This window comes from Diorhabda carinulata, chromosome X (genome assembly GCF_026250575.1).
Source record: "Diorhabda carinulata isolate Delta chromosome X, icDioCari1.1, whole genome shotgun sequence".
In the NCBI taxonomy this organism is placed as follows: Eukaryota; Metazoa; Arthropoda; class Insecta; order Coleoptera; family Chrysomelidae; genus Diorhabda; species Diorhabda carinulata.
In genome coordinates, this window is record NC_079472.1 from 10,737,888 (window position 1) to 10,756,241 (window position 18,354).

At 32.4% G+C, this 18,354-nt stretch overlaps 2 protein-coding genes across 4 annotated transcripts; one reads left to right on the forward strand and one right to left on the reverse strand.

Annotated features, from left to right (window-relative positions):
- Positions 1-1,048: 1,048 nt before the first annotated feature.
- Positions 1,049-5,055, reverse strand: LOC130900985 (uncharacterized). The gene is made up of 8 exons (XM_057812019.1): positions 4,559-5,055; positions 4,361-4,480; positions 4,181-4,303; positions 3,872-4,128; positions 3,584-3,815; positions 2,838-3,526; positions 1,596-1,878; positions 1,049-1,429 (listed from the first exon to the last, which is right to left on the reverse strand). The coding sequence occupies exons 1-8, from the start codon at positions 4,860-4,862 to the stop codon at positions 1,350-1,352; spliced, it is 2,088 nt and encodes a 695-aa protein (XP_057668002.1). The 5' UTR covers positions 4,863-5,055; the 3' UTR covers positions 1,049-1,349.
- An 870-nt stretch (positions 5,056-5,925) lies between these two features.
- On the forward strand, positions 5,926-17,456 carry LOC130901757 (uncharacterized). Of its 3 annotated transcripts, none has more exons than XM_057813336.1 (7): positions 5,926-6,285; positions 8,904-9,556; positions 14,690-14,929; positions 14,983-15,180; positions 15,238-15,499; positions 15,559-15,776; positions 17,071-17,456. In XM_057813336.1, the coding sequence occupies exons 1-7, from the start codon at positions 6,208-6,210 to the stop codon at positions 17,339-17,341; spliced, it is 1,920 nt and encodes a 639-aa protein (XP_057669319.1). In that variant the 5' UTR covers positions 5,926-6,207; the 3' UTR covers positions 17,342-17,456. The 3 variants fall into 3 exon arrangements, with proteins under 3 accessions (XP_057669319.1, XP_057669321.1, XP_057669320.1); XM_057813338.1 differs by having other exon boundaries at positions 17,269-17,456; XM_057813337.1 differs by lacking the exon at positions 5,926-6,285 and adding an exon at positions 8,525-8,674.
- The last annotated feature ends 898 nt before the right edge of the window (positions 17,457-18,354 follow it).

The following is an 18,354-nucleotide window of genomic DNA, read 5'->3' on the forward strand; positions in this document are numbered from 1 at the left end:
AATATGAAAAGAAAAAAACAACAAATCTAGTAGATGTTTATAACTATTTGAAAATGATTCTATTCAAATTAAACTCAATAGAGAAGATTGGTAAAAAACTAACAATCCATAAGTTTTAAACAATAAGATAATTGTATTCAGTTTGAAGTGAATATATGAAATAAATAAACAAAAATGCCACCTGAAAAGGAAACAATGGCAATCAAACACAATACAGTATTTCAAATGTTCGAGAAGTAAAGAAAATTTCAAGATACAAACTAAAAACTATTTTAGATATAAAACCAATAAAAAATTACCCATCCATAAATTTTCAACAATTGACCATGATTCAATTCAAATTGAATTCAATATATGGAATCAAGAAAAAAATGGCGGTTTAAAAGCAAATAATGGTAATCCAGGATGATACAGTAGTTCAAACGAACCAAAAAAGATAAAATCAACAACAAAGAATTATATCTGTGGAAAATGGAATGAAATGAAAAATAGGATCAAAAGATTATAATTGTATTCTATGACGATATAGTAGTTCAAATGAACCAAAAAAGATTGACCAACAGCAAATAATTATATCAGAGGCAGCTGTAGTAGTTCAAGTTATCCAAAAGTAGAAAGTCATTAAAATTGGATGTAAAAAAGGTTTTAAATATAAAAATATGAAAGAAAAAGTAAAATTCAGAAAGTTAGAAGATTTTAAAGATGATTCAATTCAATTTGAACCGAATATATGAGAAAATAAGGACCGAATATGATCAACACATGATAATTGTATTAGATGACGGTATAAGAGTTCAAAAGAACCGAAAACGATTGACCCACAGGAAATAATTATATTTGTGGCGGCTGTAGTAGTTCAAATGATCCAAAAGTAATAGAAGTCATTAAAATTGTAAAAACGGTTTTAGATATAAAAATAAGCAAGAAAATAATAAATTCAGAAAGAGCAATTAATTTTGAACCGAATAAGATCCAAACATAATAATTGTATTTAATAATGATATAGTAGTTCAAATGATATATTTCTTCTTGAATAAAACAGAAAATATGGTCGTTAAAATTCTTATTCCACCATTTTTATGTACATAATAAAATCAAAATTGTGAGATAAATAAAAATTCCAACATCCTTAAGTAATCTAAAGTCTTATACTTCGAATCTTCAGTACAGTTTTGCTAAACTAAAAAATATTTTTTTCAAGATTCGATTCATTTATTTTTTTAATGGGAAAAATACGTCCACGAATCGAGCGAAAATAACGAAAAATGCAAATCAATTGTTGAAATAAATTTGTTATAATCGAAACTGGAATTAAATTAAATGAAAATTGGGATTTCGTACATTCTTTTCTAAGACTGTCGATTTTTTTTAATCAATTTCGGCGTTTTGATCGTCGAAGGCGATTTTTGGGTGGATATGCTCGAAGAATCTGCAACATAAATGAAACAATTTCACTTTCCTGTACTGCCAATGGAAAATGTTAAGTTTGATAAAGAAACACTTGATAATGCCCCACTTCACTATAGGTTAGGATTATTTCCGATGAATTTTTTTCAAAAAAATTAAACACACCCTGTATTATTTTCACAGCTTACCTAATTTTGGAGCGGTACTGTTCCTGGTACTCCTCGAGCTTTTTACATTAGAAATATTGTTGTTTTTTACAACCTTCAAGAGGTTTTCTTTTTTCTTATTAAAAACTTTTCCTTTTTTTGTTTGTTTCTCTTGAAAATTTTCTTTTTTGTTGAATTTATTTATTTCTTTTATCTTTGGTTTTGGAACGACGTTTGTATTTCGACGTTTAGAGACGTTTCTCTTTGAATTCCTATGGAAAGTAGCTTTTTTTGATACCACTTTTAATGGTTTTTTTGCAGATACCTGGAAATGTGTAAAATAAGTTCAATTATTAATAAAAAAACATTAGGAAAATCGTGAAAATTTTTAAAGAAACTACATTAAGAAAAATATTACAAAAAGAACCATCTAAAAACAAATAATACATTCGATAGATGTAGTAGTTCAAATGAACCGTTAGGAAAATGGTGAAAATTCTTAAAGAAATTATAATAAAAAGAACCTTACAAAAAAGCCATCTAAAAACGAGTAACACATTCAATGGATACTTTGTTCAAATGAACCATTGCGAAATTGATATAATCACATAACTTTATTCTTAACTTTTGTACCATCAAACATAGAACTTTGTACCAAAATTCTATCCAAACAAGAAGATTTGCTTCATAAATCAGGATAATTTCGAAACTCCAGTCCTATCGGTTTCAAAAATATAACCTTTCAAAGTTTGTTCATCATAATTGCTATTTAAGATATGACATGAACCCATAACTTTGTCCTTTTATTTTGCACCATGAAACATAGAGCTTTGTAACAAAGTTCTATCCAAACAGGAAGATTGCATCACCAACAGTGATCATTTCGAAACTTTAGCCCTATTGGTTCCAAAAATACAAGTCTTCAAAGTTTGTTATATCTTATTTGCTGTAATAAAAATGACATGATGCTATAACTTTGCCTATAACTCTTCTAAATAAAACATAAAGCTTTGTACAATATCTCTTTCCAATCAAGAACTGCTTCACAAGTGGTGAAAATTTCATATATTTAACCACATCAATGTCCAAAGTACAAGATTCCAAAGTTAATTTTCAAAATTTTTCTGGTACAAATCTTGCTACCCCAATTTTCCCAAATCACAACATGATAACGCAACACATTGTATCACACTCACCTAAATAGACAAGAATGTACCAAATTATGTATTCAATAGTTAGTAAAAACTGTAATTTAAAGAATTAATAAAAAAAAATGAATCTCACTTGTAATTTTTTCGTTTTCATCCCCTTAGCTTTCATCACTGCTGTTTCTCGTACCTTCTTCACCTTATCAAACATACTTTTAATTCCCTTCTTTGTTATAGGTCCACTTAACAGCCCGGTTCTCTTTTTCCCTTCACTTAACCCCCCATCACGTTTAACTAGATCTGCTTCTTCTGCCAACTTTTTCAATTTCTCCTCCGCCTCGAATGCCCTCCTCTCCTCCACTAACCCTCCCACTCTTTTCCGGTTGTTATCGATACGGGCGCTCTTCCGAGGCCTTTGGATCGATTCATTTTCATCAATCTCCAATTTCCTCTTTTCACCTCCACTTCTCAAATTACGTTTACCACTTTTGGTTACGTTATTCCCTTCTTCGTCTTCTTCTATTTCGATATTACTCGAAGATACTTCGTTACATTGTATTGTATTATCTTCTTTGAGATTTTCTTTGCCGCTATCGGAAACTCGAGGATCGAAGCTGGTGCTTTCACGGGGTTTCGGTAAAAAATTTCGCTCCTTCAGTGGAAAATTGGTCGTTGTAAGGTCACTTGATGATACGGGCGTCGTTTCTCTACTTTCTTCTTTAACCTGTTCTTCAGGAAGTTGATTCGCTTCCGGTACTGGTCGGTTATTATCGCAAGACGAATTCTGAGTCGATTCGCCGTCAAAACGAGTCATAATTTTCAAACCTATAAAAGAAAAATTATAATAATTCAAATAATTGATTCAGAATATTGTTAAATCACCTCTTTCTGGTAAATTCTTCTTTCTATCTTTTAAAACTTGGGCTCTTGGGGGTCCTGGTGGATCTAACATCAAAGTAACAACCGATGTGTTATCTGCACGCATTTTTGTGGAATGCCACCTTTCTAAAGCTTTTTCTACCAATAATTTACTTGGATTTAACCAAGTTTTGAAAGTAGAGTCACTCAAAGCTGCGTTTTCGTTATGTCGTTCAACTTGCTGTACTATATGCACCTAAATATTAAAAAAAAATCAAGTAAATATGCCGTTGATTAAAGAATTATATTTACCGCCATGATAGGACTCAGCATGTTATATAAACCATCAGTACCAAATACTAAACATCGATGTAGATTAGTATCAATTTTTATAACGGTACAATCCGGATCAGGTGAAACGATAAATCTATTGCTTTGATAATTATAAGACCAAAGATCACCAAGACTTCTAGCGACCGCTAAAAATGGTATTTCATCAATGGGGGTCGATCTACGAACTGGTCCTTGATGACCAATTTTAGGCCTGTTCCATACAACGCGTGGTACACCTAAATACATATAAATGAAAACGTGTTTTGTGTAAAATATGTGAGTTCTTACCCGATTTTGCAACTACTTTGCCTCCACAACTTTTTATTCTATTCAATTCGTCCGCATTTTCAGGTTTGTGATCTCGAGTCAATGGTTTCGCCTTCCAATCAGAACAACCGGGCTCTTGATAACCTTTATTACATTTAAACACTAGCACTAGGAATGTAAGAAATTAAGTATAATACTTACCTAATATTATACCAGAATCACCTACATGACCGATATATATTTTACCTCTCCTAATAAAGGCTATACTAGCAGTAGTACCTGCAGTACTTGGTAATCCCGATGCTGTTCTTGGCCATTTTTCTTAAAAAATATATATAACAATAATATATGCATTTAAATTACAGATGCAAATATCACGTAAACACAATTTCTGTATACCTTGTTCACGCCACATAGCGTAATGCGTTGCTATGTAACCATCTTTGATGGCTTTTAATACATCTTCGTCGTCGTCTGACCAAAAATTTTTATGTTTAATTATGGTTTCCATAAGATGTTCTTTGGCAAAAGCTGCTGCTTCGGCACCACCGTGGCCGTCGTATATACCGAAAAATGCATATTCCAAATCTTTTTCGTCTTCAGTTTGTTGATATGCAACCGAAAAGAAATCTTCCATATATTTTCTACCACCTTGGCGACAATGTCCTGTCACACGCAGGTTCACACCGATAGATGCAGGCATTTTGTTTTAGGTTACATATAAAACGTTTTTAACTTATATTAGATACGATTTTTCTCACACAAACGATCACATTTACAATGTTTTTATTTATTTAAATTTCTGGCAATGGCGTAACTGTCATTTTATGACTTTTTAAGTATGTCAAGCACTACGAGTTACGTACGTATATATCGTTTGTTTTATTTAGTTTAATAACCATTCTAGAACGCGAACGTACTTCGAATCTTAATCGATAGTCGAGACCTCTGGTGAACAAAACTTTTACAAATACAATCGATAATAACGGGATCGCATTTGTAATTTCACCGGGTAATTTGAAAATTGATATATATTTTTCACAAGTGTATAAAAGCTTTTAAAAACATAAATAAACAAAAATTTCCAAAAACATTTGCATACATATTCACTTTCGAATTTGTAAACAAGAAATTTATAAATTTCTTCAACTTAAAAATTATTTATTACAATAAGTAGTCGAGTCCTAAAAGGAAGTCAATAAACTAACATTATTGAATATCATTATTTATATTCCACATTATCAACGCGCGTGTATGACATTGGGAAATCCAAACCAAAAATGTAAAAACAAAGTGTTAAAAAAATTACAAGGTATTGAAAATAGGCCAGTATACTACGAATTTTATTGTACAAGATATTTGTCAACAATGCAAGTTCGTAAAGTGAACATATTTGACTCGTTTGGATCCCATTCTTAAGTGAATTTTTAGTGGAAGCCTAATAGAAAAACTTGAAAGTGTATGGCCACTAGTGACTGCCACGTGGTTACTTCAGAATAGTCATGTAGCTAGCACGGAACACTTTTTTAATTCCAATTTTAGGAGTATGTCCCTTAACGATACGGCCACTTAGTGTAACCAATTTGCTTGTCTTTTTCAAATGTCTGTCTTTGAAATAATAAATAATACGTTGTCTCAGTTCTATTGCTTCGGAGTCATACACTTTCGATATGTCTATGTACATAACTAAATACACCAATTGCCATTTTTTTTTCAAATTCGTCGCCCTATAAACCGGCCTAAATTGCCTCAAGGCATATCCTTCTTTCAACAACAAACCAACATTGCAGTCGACCGTGGATTACACGATTACCCACTTAACAATATCAGAGAACCGCGCGTGAGTCAAAATTATCTACACAGTCGCACAACGTCGGCCAATATGGCCGCGAACGACGTCCATCGACGTCGTTGAATAATATAATACGAAACAGCTGTTTTTAGTGCACAGTGATCAAGTTGGAGGATTATATACAACACAATGAATATTGTTTTGTGCGATTTTCTTAGTAGTGTGATGTGCGAATAAATTTTTTGTGTTAAAAGTCATGAGAAGGACTCCCCAGAGTCAGTCGCAAGGACAACTCGATAAAAATGAAGAAGAATGTACCAGCACTTCGTCTCCGGTAAGATCTCAGTAGGCTGATTATAATATATGTTTACATTATTTGTCTATATACCAGGGATGGTCGATAGTAACTCTTTTCACTTTTTTAGTAATAATTCTTTCGTACAGTCCAGTTTGATAATATATAATCTATAATCCATTAATTTAACTCGTTAAATATTATTTTTAACAAAATTGACGTGTGATTAATATAAATATTTACTGTCCCATTTAGAATAGCGTGCCTATTGTCGTAATAGCTTCTAATTGTTTATACTGATACGAATACAATGATTAATTACATATTAATAACAATTTTACGTCAGAACAACTTTCGTTTTAGGTACCAAATACATTGGTTTTGTTGTTACGTGATAGTAACGTAAATAATATTCATAAAACTAGTAGGACAATATCTATTTGTGAAAAAAACTAGTCTTGAAAGTGAAAGGTCAATTTGTATGAAGAAATAACAAAGTGCATACCAAACTAAATCGTTTTCATAAGAATTCTAATAAAATATTGTACGAGGTATTGTCAAAAATTTGAATGTGTATCAAATTTGGAAATGTTATGAATTTATAATATGCTATTCGTTGTAAAAATTAAATAAAGGTTCGTAAAAATAAAATTCACCTCCATTTAGTAGTATTTTCAACGATTACCAATTGGGTTATTGTGTAAGAATCTTCAAAAAAATGTTTATAAACTCTCTGATGTCGTTTCTGACAGGAAGCCGTTATATTAAATGAAATTTCAAATAAATAACTCATCAACCACACCTCGTATAATTCTAAAAATTTATGATAAAATTGAAGATCGATTAAACTTTTACAGTTAACTACTTTTTATACCAATATTTATGCCGATAAAACAGGAATTATTAATACACTTCTAAACGTCAAAGATAGTCGCCATTTTCGCTCCACGAATATAAATAAAATTATTATACTTATTATTCATTAAATATATTTTTTAAATGCCTTTATTATTAATAATGACACCTGTATAATAGTAAATACAGCATTTTGTAAAGTAATCATGATTTTGTTGAAAAATATGACTCAAATAGAGGAATTGACCGTGATAAAAAAATGTTTTTTAATATGCTTATCATGATACATGGTTAGCTATAATTAAAACATTTATAAAAATAGACAGTTATTTTCCATGCTTTGTTGGTATAACATGTTTTACGTTGATTTAGAGCCTCAAGATTTAAAAAAGGTAGTTATTATTTTGCTTTATAACATTCTGAAATGCTTACCGAAATATTCAACACGAATTATTATGCAAAAGAAGAGGAGTCTATAAGCTGATGGTCATAAATAAACATTTTGTGACTTCATTTGTTAGGAAAATAAACGTTAAAATGATTTAATAATACTAAAAAATGATATTTGATTAGTTAGAAGAATCGTAAATATTTTTTTATATAACCTAACCAAACTAAATTGTTTTCATAAGAATTATATTACAATATTGTACGAGGTATTGTAAAAAATGTTAATATATATCAAATCTAATGTAATCTAACCTAACCAAGATGGTAATTATTTAGAATTGGTTAGGTTAGGTTTCATTGATTTATCATATATAAGTTGTACCATGTAATATTTAAAATAATGAAAATAATATGTTTCCCCCGCCTTAAATTTACTATTTGTACCCTCACAAACAACCCCAAAAGCGTGAAAAATTTTTTGATACGATTGTTGCCTGGAGCCCTAATTCTAAATAATTACCATATATTATGAATTTATATAATATGCTTTTCATTGTAAAATTTAAATAAAGGTTCGTAAAAATAAAATTCAGATAAATTTAGTAGTATTTTGAACGATTACCAATTGGGTTATTGTGTAAAAATCTTCAAAAATGTATATAAACTTTCTGATATCGTTTCTGACTGGAAGCCGTTATATTAAATGCAATTTTAAATGAATAATTCACCATATTCATCAACCACACCTCGTATAATTGGAAAAATTTATGATAAAATTGATAACTTTTACAGTTAACTACTTTTTATATGAATATTTATGCCGATAAAGCAGGAATCATTATTACTCTTCTAAACATCAAAGATAGTCGCCATTTTCGCTCCACGAATATAAATAAAATTATTATACTTGTTATTCATTGAATATATTTTTTTAAATGCCTTTATTATTAATAATGACACCTGTATAATAGTAAAAACAGCATTTTGTAAAGTAATCATGATTTTGTTTGCAAAATATGACTCAAATAGAGGAATTGACCGTGATAAAAAAATGTTTTTAATATGTTTATCATGAAACTTGGTTAGCTATAATTAAAACATTTATAAAAATAGACAGTTATTTTCCATGCTTTGTTGGTATAACATGTTTTACGTTGATTTAGAGCCTCAAGATTTAAAAAAGGTAGTTATTATTTTGCTTTATAACGTTCTGAAATGCTTACCGAAATATTCAACACGAATTATTATAAAAAAGAAGACGAATCTAAAAGCTGATGGCCATAAATAATTATTTTGTGACTTAATTTTAGAAAAAAAAAACGTTTAAATGATTCAAAATTATTCAATAATACTGAAAAATGATATTTAATTTAGTTAAAACAATATTTTTTTTCATATTTTTGTTGTTCTAGTCACAAATATTGGAAAGAGTCCAATCGGATCGCGTTACTGTTACGAAGCCCGAAGAAGATCGACGCAGAAGAACGATAATTGTGGAAAAGAAAAACGGTTCCTTCGGTTTCACTCTTCAAAGTTACGGTATCCATTACAAAAAAGAAAAAGAAATAGAAATGATTACATACGTTGATTACGTTGACTACGACGGACCTGCTTATAGAGCTGGTATGAGAGAAGGCGACGTCATATTATCCATAAACGGTACGGACATGGAAAAAGCCGATCATAAAACTCTAGTCAGTTATATAAAAAAATGTGATAACCGTATGAGGATGGTGGTACTTTTCGAGGATTGCGTTAGAAAGGTCGAACTGCACATGCGTTATATTCAACTACAACGAATCCTCCAAACTAAAATGGAGGAATTAGAGAGGCTGTGCATACGAGAAAGACAATTATTAGAAGGGAAATGGAAGACGCATAGTTTACCGGCTAGAAAAAAAGCTTCCCAATCTTGTAACGAAGGACCACCCACACCAACGCAAGCTTCTTATTCATATTGCAGACCGACTGTTTCAACTGAAGATGTAGCGAAAATTGCCCAGCAACAGAAGCAAGCGACGCCGCCTCTGGCTTTCGCTTATCAATATTTAGATTCTCGTTATAGGTAAGAACGGATGGATTTTATACAGGGTGTCACTTTTTATTAATTATTTAATTTTAATTTTGTATATATTTAAACTTTTGGTTTATAGTTTATTTTTGTAAATAAATAATTTAATTCACTAGAATTTTGTTTTAGTTTTGTTTCTGTTTATAATTCGTATAGTAAAATTTGTAATTGAATCGATTTTTTTTAAACGGGCGTAAATCCAAGAAAGTAAACTGTCGGAAAACTAAAAAAAAAAACTGTTTAAATCAAAATATTTCACTTGAAATATGTCAGCATGTAAAGAAATTCAGTTTACAACAGAATTCAAAATTTTACACTTAAATCTTTATCCATAATTTAGTTATATAGCTCTAAAAATGTGAAACTTTCGCCCTTAAAAAAAACAAGTTGCAAGGAGTTGAAAAACCATTAAATTCCAAGTAAAAACTGTTATTTTTATTGTAAGACAATGTTTACAATTTACTAAAAAGATGGTCAAATTACTTAAATGAGTTTAAATAAGAAAAAAAATCAAAGATGTAGATTTGAAGCCATACGAGGTCTGGCTATTAAATAACGTGACTGGTTACGAAGAAGGGTTTTATTATAAAATTTATTCTACATTCGAATACTCCCCTCCAATTAACTCCCATTCTCTCTCAACATACCTTTCCGTACGTTTTTTCCATTGATCGAAGCAGTGCTGGAAGTCTTCTTTGGGGAGGACCTTTAGGAGCTCTGCCGTTTTTGCTTTACCGCTTCCATCGACTCAAATCGAGTCCTTTTCAAAGCAAATCTTTTTCTAACCTTTCAAGGAAATCTGAGCAGACCCGTTGACGCAAGAACTTTTGGTCAGGAGTCAGATTTTTTGGCACCAATAGACTTTTTTCATGTGTAATTCCTCGTGTAAAATTTTTCTAACCGTTCCTTTATTAGTGTTTACAGCCTCGGCAATCATCCGGATGCTCATTCGACGATCTGCACGCACAATTTGGTTGATTTTGGTCACTGTTTAAGGAGTTTAGACAGTCACAGGACGACCTGGGCGCTGGTCATCTTCAGTGCTCTCACTAAAGCGCTTACACCACTCAAAAACACGCGCACGAGATAGAGAATTGTCCCTATAAGCCCCCATGGTTTTCGGCAAAACACGTTCGTGACGGAAATGTGTTTTGGGACGTGCGTAGACCAGATATCTAGATACCCAACGCACTACTCGTTTTTTTACCCCACCCGTCTATGGCGGCCCTCTAGGCCCGCAGTCTCGTTATTTAATAGCCAGACCTCGTATTTCTGATTAATGGGTCATCGTTGGTTTCTTCAGCCTCGAAATCGCTAGTAATCTCTTTAGATCTGTCATCAGTTGGCCAGTCACAAATTTTTTCGAAAAATATCCGATGCTTGTCTGAAATGTAGGCTCTCAGTTTTATAATATCTTCTATATTTGCAGTTTTTATTGGTACTCGACCTTGGTAAGCCTTAACCGAAGGTGGGGAGAGAGTATCTGCTTTTGACTTAGCTCATAAAGATAGTACTAATCTGAAAATACATTTTATCCTTCTTATTTGTGTTTTTTCCTTTTGTTTCTTGTGATATATAAGATTTTTCGTAAAACCGATCTTGCCATTTCTTGAAATCTAAAACTATGTCAGATGATGTAACCTCATGAACAGTGAAGTTAATAAACTGTCACTGGAGGAAACTGTGGTCATGAATAGGGAAATACTGAGTGACCTTCTGGAAACGAACTGAATCTGTCAGGTATAAGCTGGACCTTGACATCGCTTGGTTTTTGTTTTGGCCTGAACTCAGTGTATTGGTTTGGTATTAATTTTAGGTACAAGACTGTACAAGGATATTTAGTAGCATTCACTACACTACAATATTTTGGAGGTTATAACAACAATAGACAAAAATGAGCAGTAACTGCAGATAACAGGCGAAAGTCCAGAAATCAAACAACAGAATCCATAGAGGAAGTGGACTTAAGCCTTTAAAAAAAACTCTTTTGGACTTGCGCCCTTTTAAAATAAACCAAAAAATTAAAATGCTGATTTGACACATTTCCACTCGTGATAAAATCGCCCTTTTAATAAAAATCGATGTATTCTGGACAAAACCACCAAAACCTGAAAATCGAAAAAAAAATGGACTTACACCCGTTTAAAAAAACCGATTATGACGCAGCTTATAATGAAAAATCGAAATTTAAGTATTTTTTGCTGATATTTTTTTATTTTTGCCCATCCAAAAAAATGTAAACACTATAAAATATAATTTAAAAAAAATATTTTCTTTTCTTCAATTTTTGAAAGATTCATCAAAAATTTGAACACTAAATCAAATTGATATATGTATAGAAATATAGAGGAAATATTTATAAAAAAGTTGATGTTTTCAAATTATGAAAATTCAAAATGGCGGCCGCATGAATTGGATTTATGTATACAGGGGGTGTTCCAGAAGTTGATGCAAAAAATTCGGGAATTAGTAGATGACCTGAAAATTACGCTATGAAATAAAAAAAAATTCTCATACGATCCTTCGTTTCTGAGTTATAGGCCTTTAAATTTGCGAATTTTAATGTATATTTATGTATATCTTCTAAATTATAAATTTGAACATTATGAATTTTCAATGAAATGGTAGTGTAGAATTTTTTATTCTGCCAAACATACTACAGGGACATACATAACCGTCTACAAAATGTTCGAATGTATAATTTAGAAAATAAACTTGAATATAAGTTCTATTTACGTAACTTTAAATGCCTATAACTCAGAAACGAGAAAATTTTTTTCATTCCACAGCATTATTTTCACGTCATCTAACCACTCAGCACCAAATTTTTTACATCAAGTCCCGAAATACCCTGAATATTTTTTCAATCCTTACTACTTTCGTGAAAATTAACAATTTCGAGATGCAATTTGTTGCAATCGACAAAGAAAGAGTTGTAGATTGATAAACGATATTATTGAGAAAAATCTGCTACTTCATCCCCACCCTTCCACGACACCGTAGTCTCGTTGCGTCTAGCAGTCTACGGCTTTCGTTATCTCGACTTCTAATTATCGTATTATGAAAATTTTTTTTTAAAATGTGTAGTTTTCAAAGACCTAAAAATGTTGGTGTGTTTATTTAGAAAACAAAAAACAAAATTAAATGATAGTAAACGATTGGTCAATGGTAATTCGATTAAAAAGGCGGCTGCTGATTTGGGAAGTGGTTGGGGAAGTGACTGCTTAAAAGCTTGTGCAGATTTTTCCTATAGACGCTCAAGCTTGATCATGCATGCTTGTCAAGCTTGCAGTTACGTCTGTAGCCGCCTTAACAAAAGTTTGAGTGGAGGTGGTGCTCCTAGTCGAAAGACTTTGAAGAAAGGTGTCTACGAGTAGACATCTGAAGCCTTTATTTGTAGTTTTCCAGCGTCGAGGGATGGGAAGTCCTGTGGATGGGCCGATGCTACAGACTAAGGCGCTTGAATTACCTAAGAACTTTAAAGATGGCGAGGAAACATTTACCGCGAGCGAAAGATGGCTGGACCGATGGAAGAAGAGGTATGGAGTAAGGCAGCTGAGTATTATTGGTGAGAAGCTATCAGTACTCATCCGAGTACTGAAAAATGGAAGAAATTGTTTTTAAGGAAGGATTAACTTATAATCAAATTTTTAATTCCGACGAAACGAGCCTTAATTTGCGAATGTTACCTTCTAAAACCTTGGTAGCAAAATCCGAGAAGACTGCTCCTGGATTTAAAACAAGCAAAGAGGGGATAACGATACTGGCTGCAGCTAATGCTACTGGCTCATTGAATCTAAGGCTGCTGCTTATTGGAAAGGCGAAAAATCGTAGAGCCTTTATAAATGTCAAAGACGACTACCTGCCAATAATGTACTACAACCAAAAGATGGATGGATCGATTGACAGCCCGATATTCAGTGATTGGTTTTATAACGAATTTGTACCTGTCACTGAAGATCCCAGGAAGCTTCTATTTGATTCTACTATTGGATAATGCGCCATCTCACCTTGATGCCCAAGAATTGGGCACTGGCGGTATTAAGGCAATCTTTCTACCCCCTAATGTAACCTCGCTTATACAATCCCCAGACCAAGGGGTTCTAGAAGCGATGAAGAGGATCTACCAGCGAAGGCTTCTCCAGATGTTAATTTTGAAGTTAGACGAAGGAATGACTTAAAACAAGTCACATTAAAAGATGTGTGGTACTGAATTACGTCAGCGTGGGATGAGGTAAAAACAATCATCGTTCAAAAATCGTAGAAAAATTTATTTGACATAGACTAGAACTAGTCGAACTAGCCAATGAGTTACCCGTTAAAGATCAAATCAACAGCGAAGACATTTGTGATTGGTGCAATCAAAATGTTCAGATGGAGATTACCGACTAGGAAATCATCGATATGGTAACCGGTGCTGAGGACAGCGATGAAGATGACAATATGGACGATATAATTCCCAAAATATCATACACCGACGGGCTAAAGCCTTTTGCTTTCATAGAGCAATATCCTACAGCGTTGGCGCAACATTGCATCGTCCAAGTGAGGGAAGAGGTTATATCAGAAGACGATCAAAGACTTTTTTAAGAAATAATTTATGTTTCCACTTGCTTACTGGTCTGTAATTGTGATTATTATATGTTTTTGCTTCCAATAAACCAGTTTTGTAACCTTTGAAGGGTTTTACGTCATTTTTACCATAACTTAACTTTCGTATTATCCGAGTTTTCCCATATCCGAGGTGGAAACGGTCCCAATTACTTCGGATAAACGGGAGTCTAGGTACTGTATTTATTTTCTCTATATTTCCATAAAACATTTTGATTCTGTTTTTATCGTAATCTAGTTCCGCCATATTAAAAATCATGAAATTTTCTACAATTTCGTTATCTACAATTTTTTATACTAACAAAAATGAACGAGATATCTCAAATTTCGAGATACTAAAGCTGTATTAGCAAACTGTGTTAAAAATTTACCATTTCGTGTAAAAATGTGAAGTGACTTTCCCCTTCATTATTTTATATACTTAAATAAACTATGAAAAGCGAAGTTTCGTTATTTTTAAATCAGTTGTTGTAAGATTTTATTCATGTTAACTAAAGACGCAAACAACATGTTTAGATATATTCTTCAACCGTCAAATACAAGCAGCGGGGAATATTTATTAACATTGGAGCCTCCCCAATATAAAGATCAGCACAATCTCATAATAAAAACCCCTTGCGAGCAGAAACAGAATAGAGCTTCCCAACAGAGAATTGAGAAACCGAGAAAAGCCCCGGTTTTATGTCAACGCTACGCAGGACAACTCTGCAATCCTTGCGTGCAATCAGGATCTTCAAGTAATGGAGATAACAATAGGTAAACTGTGATTTTGATTACTGCCCTTGGAAAATGTTGATTTTTTCTTATAGTTTAGACGCGTACGACCTGGCGAGTCCATGTTGCGATCCAAGATGCGTACCGAATAACAGAAGAAGATCGCGCAGCCACAAAGAACATAGAAAAAGAGATTCTAAGACTGAGGAAACTCAAACCGAACCCCAGCAAACGAGATCTCGACCACATTCTCAATCGTCGCAAACTACTCCCGATTATCCGGTTCAAAAAAGGTGAAAACTGCTTAAAATAAAAAACGTTTTTGTGTATAAAAAACTCATTTTTCATAGATATTTCCATTTTGGAACGGGCCTAGTGAGTCAATGTAGTTTACATTCCTGCACATCGAGCGAAGTCAGTAACGCAGTACCGACAACGTTAGGCGAAAGTTCTGCCAATAGTTATACGACTTCTTTAAGTACCGACACCCTGTATTGGGACGGATCCTGTGATACTAGACGGACGAGCATAAAGTCTTCTTCTAAGCATGACCAACAGAGATACTCGCAACAACCCCAGCAGTACGAAACTATCTACATCCAATACAAACAAGTAAAAACATGAAAATATTGTATATTTGGGCGTTTCACGTTTTTTTTTTTTGGTTACAGGTGAAACCGAAGTCTTGGGATAATTTGGCTACGAAAGCGTTCGGTGGTTACGGTTTTGGTTACGGATATTTGGATACTTCTTCGAAATGCGGACAAAAATCCGGTCGACCTCCGCCTTCTACTAAAAGTCAGGGTACTCAGTACGTTAGGATGGATAAGCAGTCGAGCAGTGGAGGAACTTCGGGGCAACTTCAGTATACCCCGCATACACATCGAAGGTGGGTTTTGATCCTATTTATATTTGACAGTTTCAATTTTTAAATGAAACCCATCGGAGTTTTGGCATTTTTTTTCAATTATGTGACTTAGGTGTTGTTATTTGTTTTTCTGAATCTATATTACTTCTTTCAATTTTCTTTAGAATTGAAGCGAAATTTCAATATTTTGACAATTTTTAACCCTATATATGACGTATCATTACAGGTTTTTTATTAAAAAAATGCAAGACAAATTAAAGCTTTTATTTGAACCAATGTTGGTTTTTTCAAATTCCAGCAATATTGCAACCGTTTTTTTAGATTTAAGCGATATATGTAAGATTTTTCACAGTTTCTCAACCTTGTTTGCAATTTTAATTGATTACCCGTAAAGATTATAAGTTTTCTAAAAAAATTGTGTAGCCAACGAGCAATTATATTTTTCTTTTCAGCCAAATTTTGCTAACTCAACTAATTCCTTAGACTTAAGCAATATAACTGTCATTTATACTGTCATTTTTGACAGTTCATTAGCTCTTTATTGGATACCCTACAAAGATTGCAAGTTCATCAAACAAAATTCTGGAGCTAGAGTTCGATTGTGAGTTTTCTTAGGGCTAATATGAGTTATCTCAATAATTTTTTCAGATTTAAGCAATATTTTCGACATTTTTTGACAGTTTCTCAACCTCGTTTCAATTGATACCACGTGAAGATTATGTTTTCTGAAAAAATTGTGGAGCCAAAAACCAATTAAAGCTTTCCTTTGAGCCAATATTTGCTTACTAAACCAATTCCTTAGATTTAAACAATATAACTCTCATTTTTGACAGTTTATTAGCTCTCTTTGGCTCTTTATTGAATACCTTTCAAAGATTGCAGATTTTCAAACAAAATTTCGTTGCTCGAGTTCAATAGTCAATTTTCTTACGCCTAATATGAGTTATATCAACAATTTTTTCAGATTTAAGCAATATTTTAGTCACTTTTGACAGTTTATTAGCTCTATTTGACACTTTAATAGTTACCCCACAAATATTGTAAATTTTTTTACAAAAAAACGTGGTGTTGAAGTTTCATTATGGGTTTTTTTGGAACTTTTCAATTTTCTTAACCCTGTCCTTACGTTTTCGACATTTTTGACAATTTCTATCATTATTTAGAGCATTGACGCAATACACCCCAAAGATAATAACTATTTATGAAAATTAATGATAAATTGAAATCCAATTTTGAATTATTTTTGACTCAAAATCAATTTTCTAACATTTTCGAAATACCTAACCAATTTACTAATTGAAATGCTCCTCCCTAGATACATACAACCAACAAAATCAACAGAAAGTCTCCTATCAGCTCCAAAATATTCATCTGAAGCCTTATCAGACTCGAGCTTATCTTGTGAATGTTTGGAGAACGTTTCTCCCGGTCCGGAATCATCGGAGAATCGATTTTTTCCCTGTACTAGATCTAGCTTAATCAGTCCTACTGACCCAAATTTTGGATATTACAGTGCAAGAAGGGCATCCCGAAACGAATATACCAAAAACGTCGTAACCACGAGCTCAGAAGCTACACGATTATAGACAAACAACTTTTTACATGTATTAGAGCATTTTTTTGATGCTTCGTTTTGTTTTTAATTTATTTACAACGTATAAATGTGATTATTATTTGTTTTAATAAAAACTTTTGTTAAAATTTTCATTTATTTATACTACAAAATCAATTCCCAGACCTTTGAAACTAGACTACTACTAATATTATAAAATACGTTATTTCTCTAACACCCTGTATTAAAAAACTCAGTTATAACTCAAAACATGCAAATTAAACTTTGAAACCAAGAATTTCATGGACAGACTGTAAGAAATAACACAATAATTTCCGTAATATAATTTTTTATCGATAATTAATATGTTATTAAAATACGGAATTTACGTCTTATTATTTTTTTTTATATTTGTTACCAAAACAATATTTTGACGATTGTAACCTTAAATTTCATGTTATGATTTCTCCGGACCGATAGACAAATATATTCCAGACAGTGTTGCCACAAGTTTAAGTACAAAATCAAGTTACTACACCTACTTTTACTTTCTATTTCCAAAATAATTGATTATTATTACAAAAAATAATTCTGAATAAAATATAAAAAGCATACGTGAGAAACTATAATCAACAAAGATTATATATACAGGGTGTAGCAGGCAATCATGCAATTTTGAAATGGCTGTGGATACGTAGAAAATGGGCGGGGCGAGATGTCAAGGTTACCGATATGTTTTCCATTTCGGTCGCCATTGAACAGACCAAGCATTTGTTGTGGAAGCGTTTTACCAAACTGGTAATTAATATCAGTGAAACAACTAATGAAAGAGGTGGCAGTACGAGATCCGTTGGAACTCCTGAGAATGTTGAGCTCGTGGCGGTTGCTGTATGAAGAAGCAGTCAGTAGAGTGACAAAAAAAAATCTCATACGACCCTCGTTTCTGAGTTATAGACATTTAAAGTTTCGAAATAAGAACTTATATTTTGTTTCACTTTTATTGGAGTTCTCTATCATCGAATCCACTTAAACAAGCTCTCTTCATAT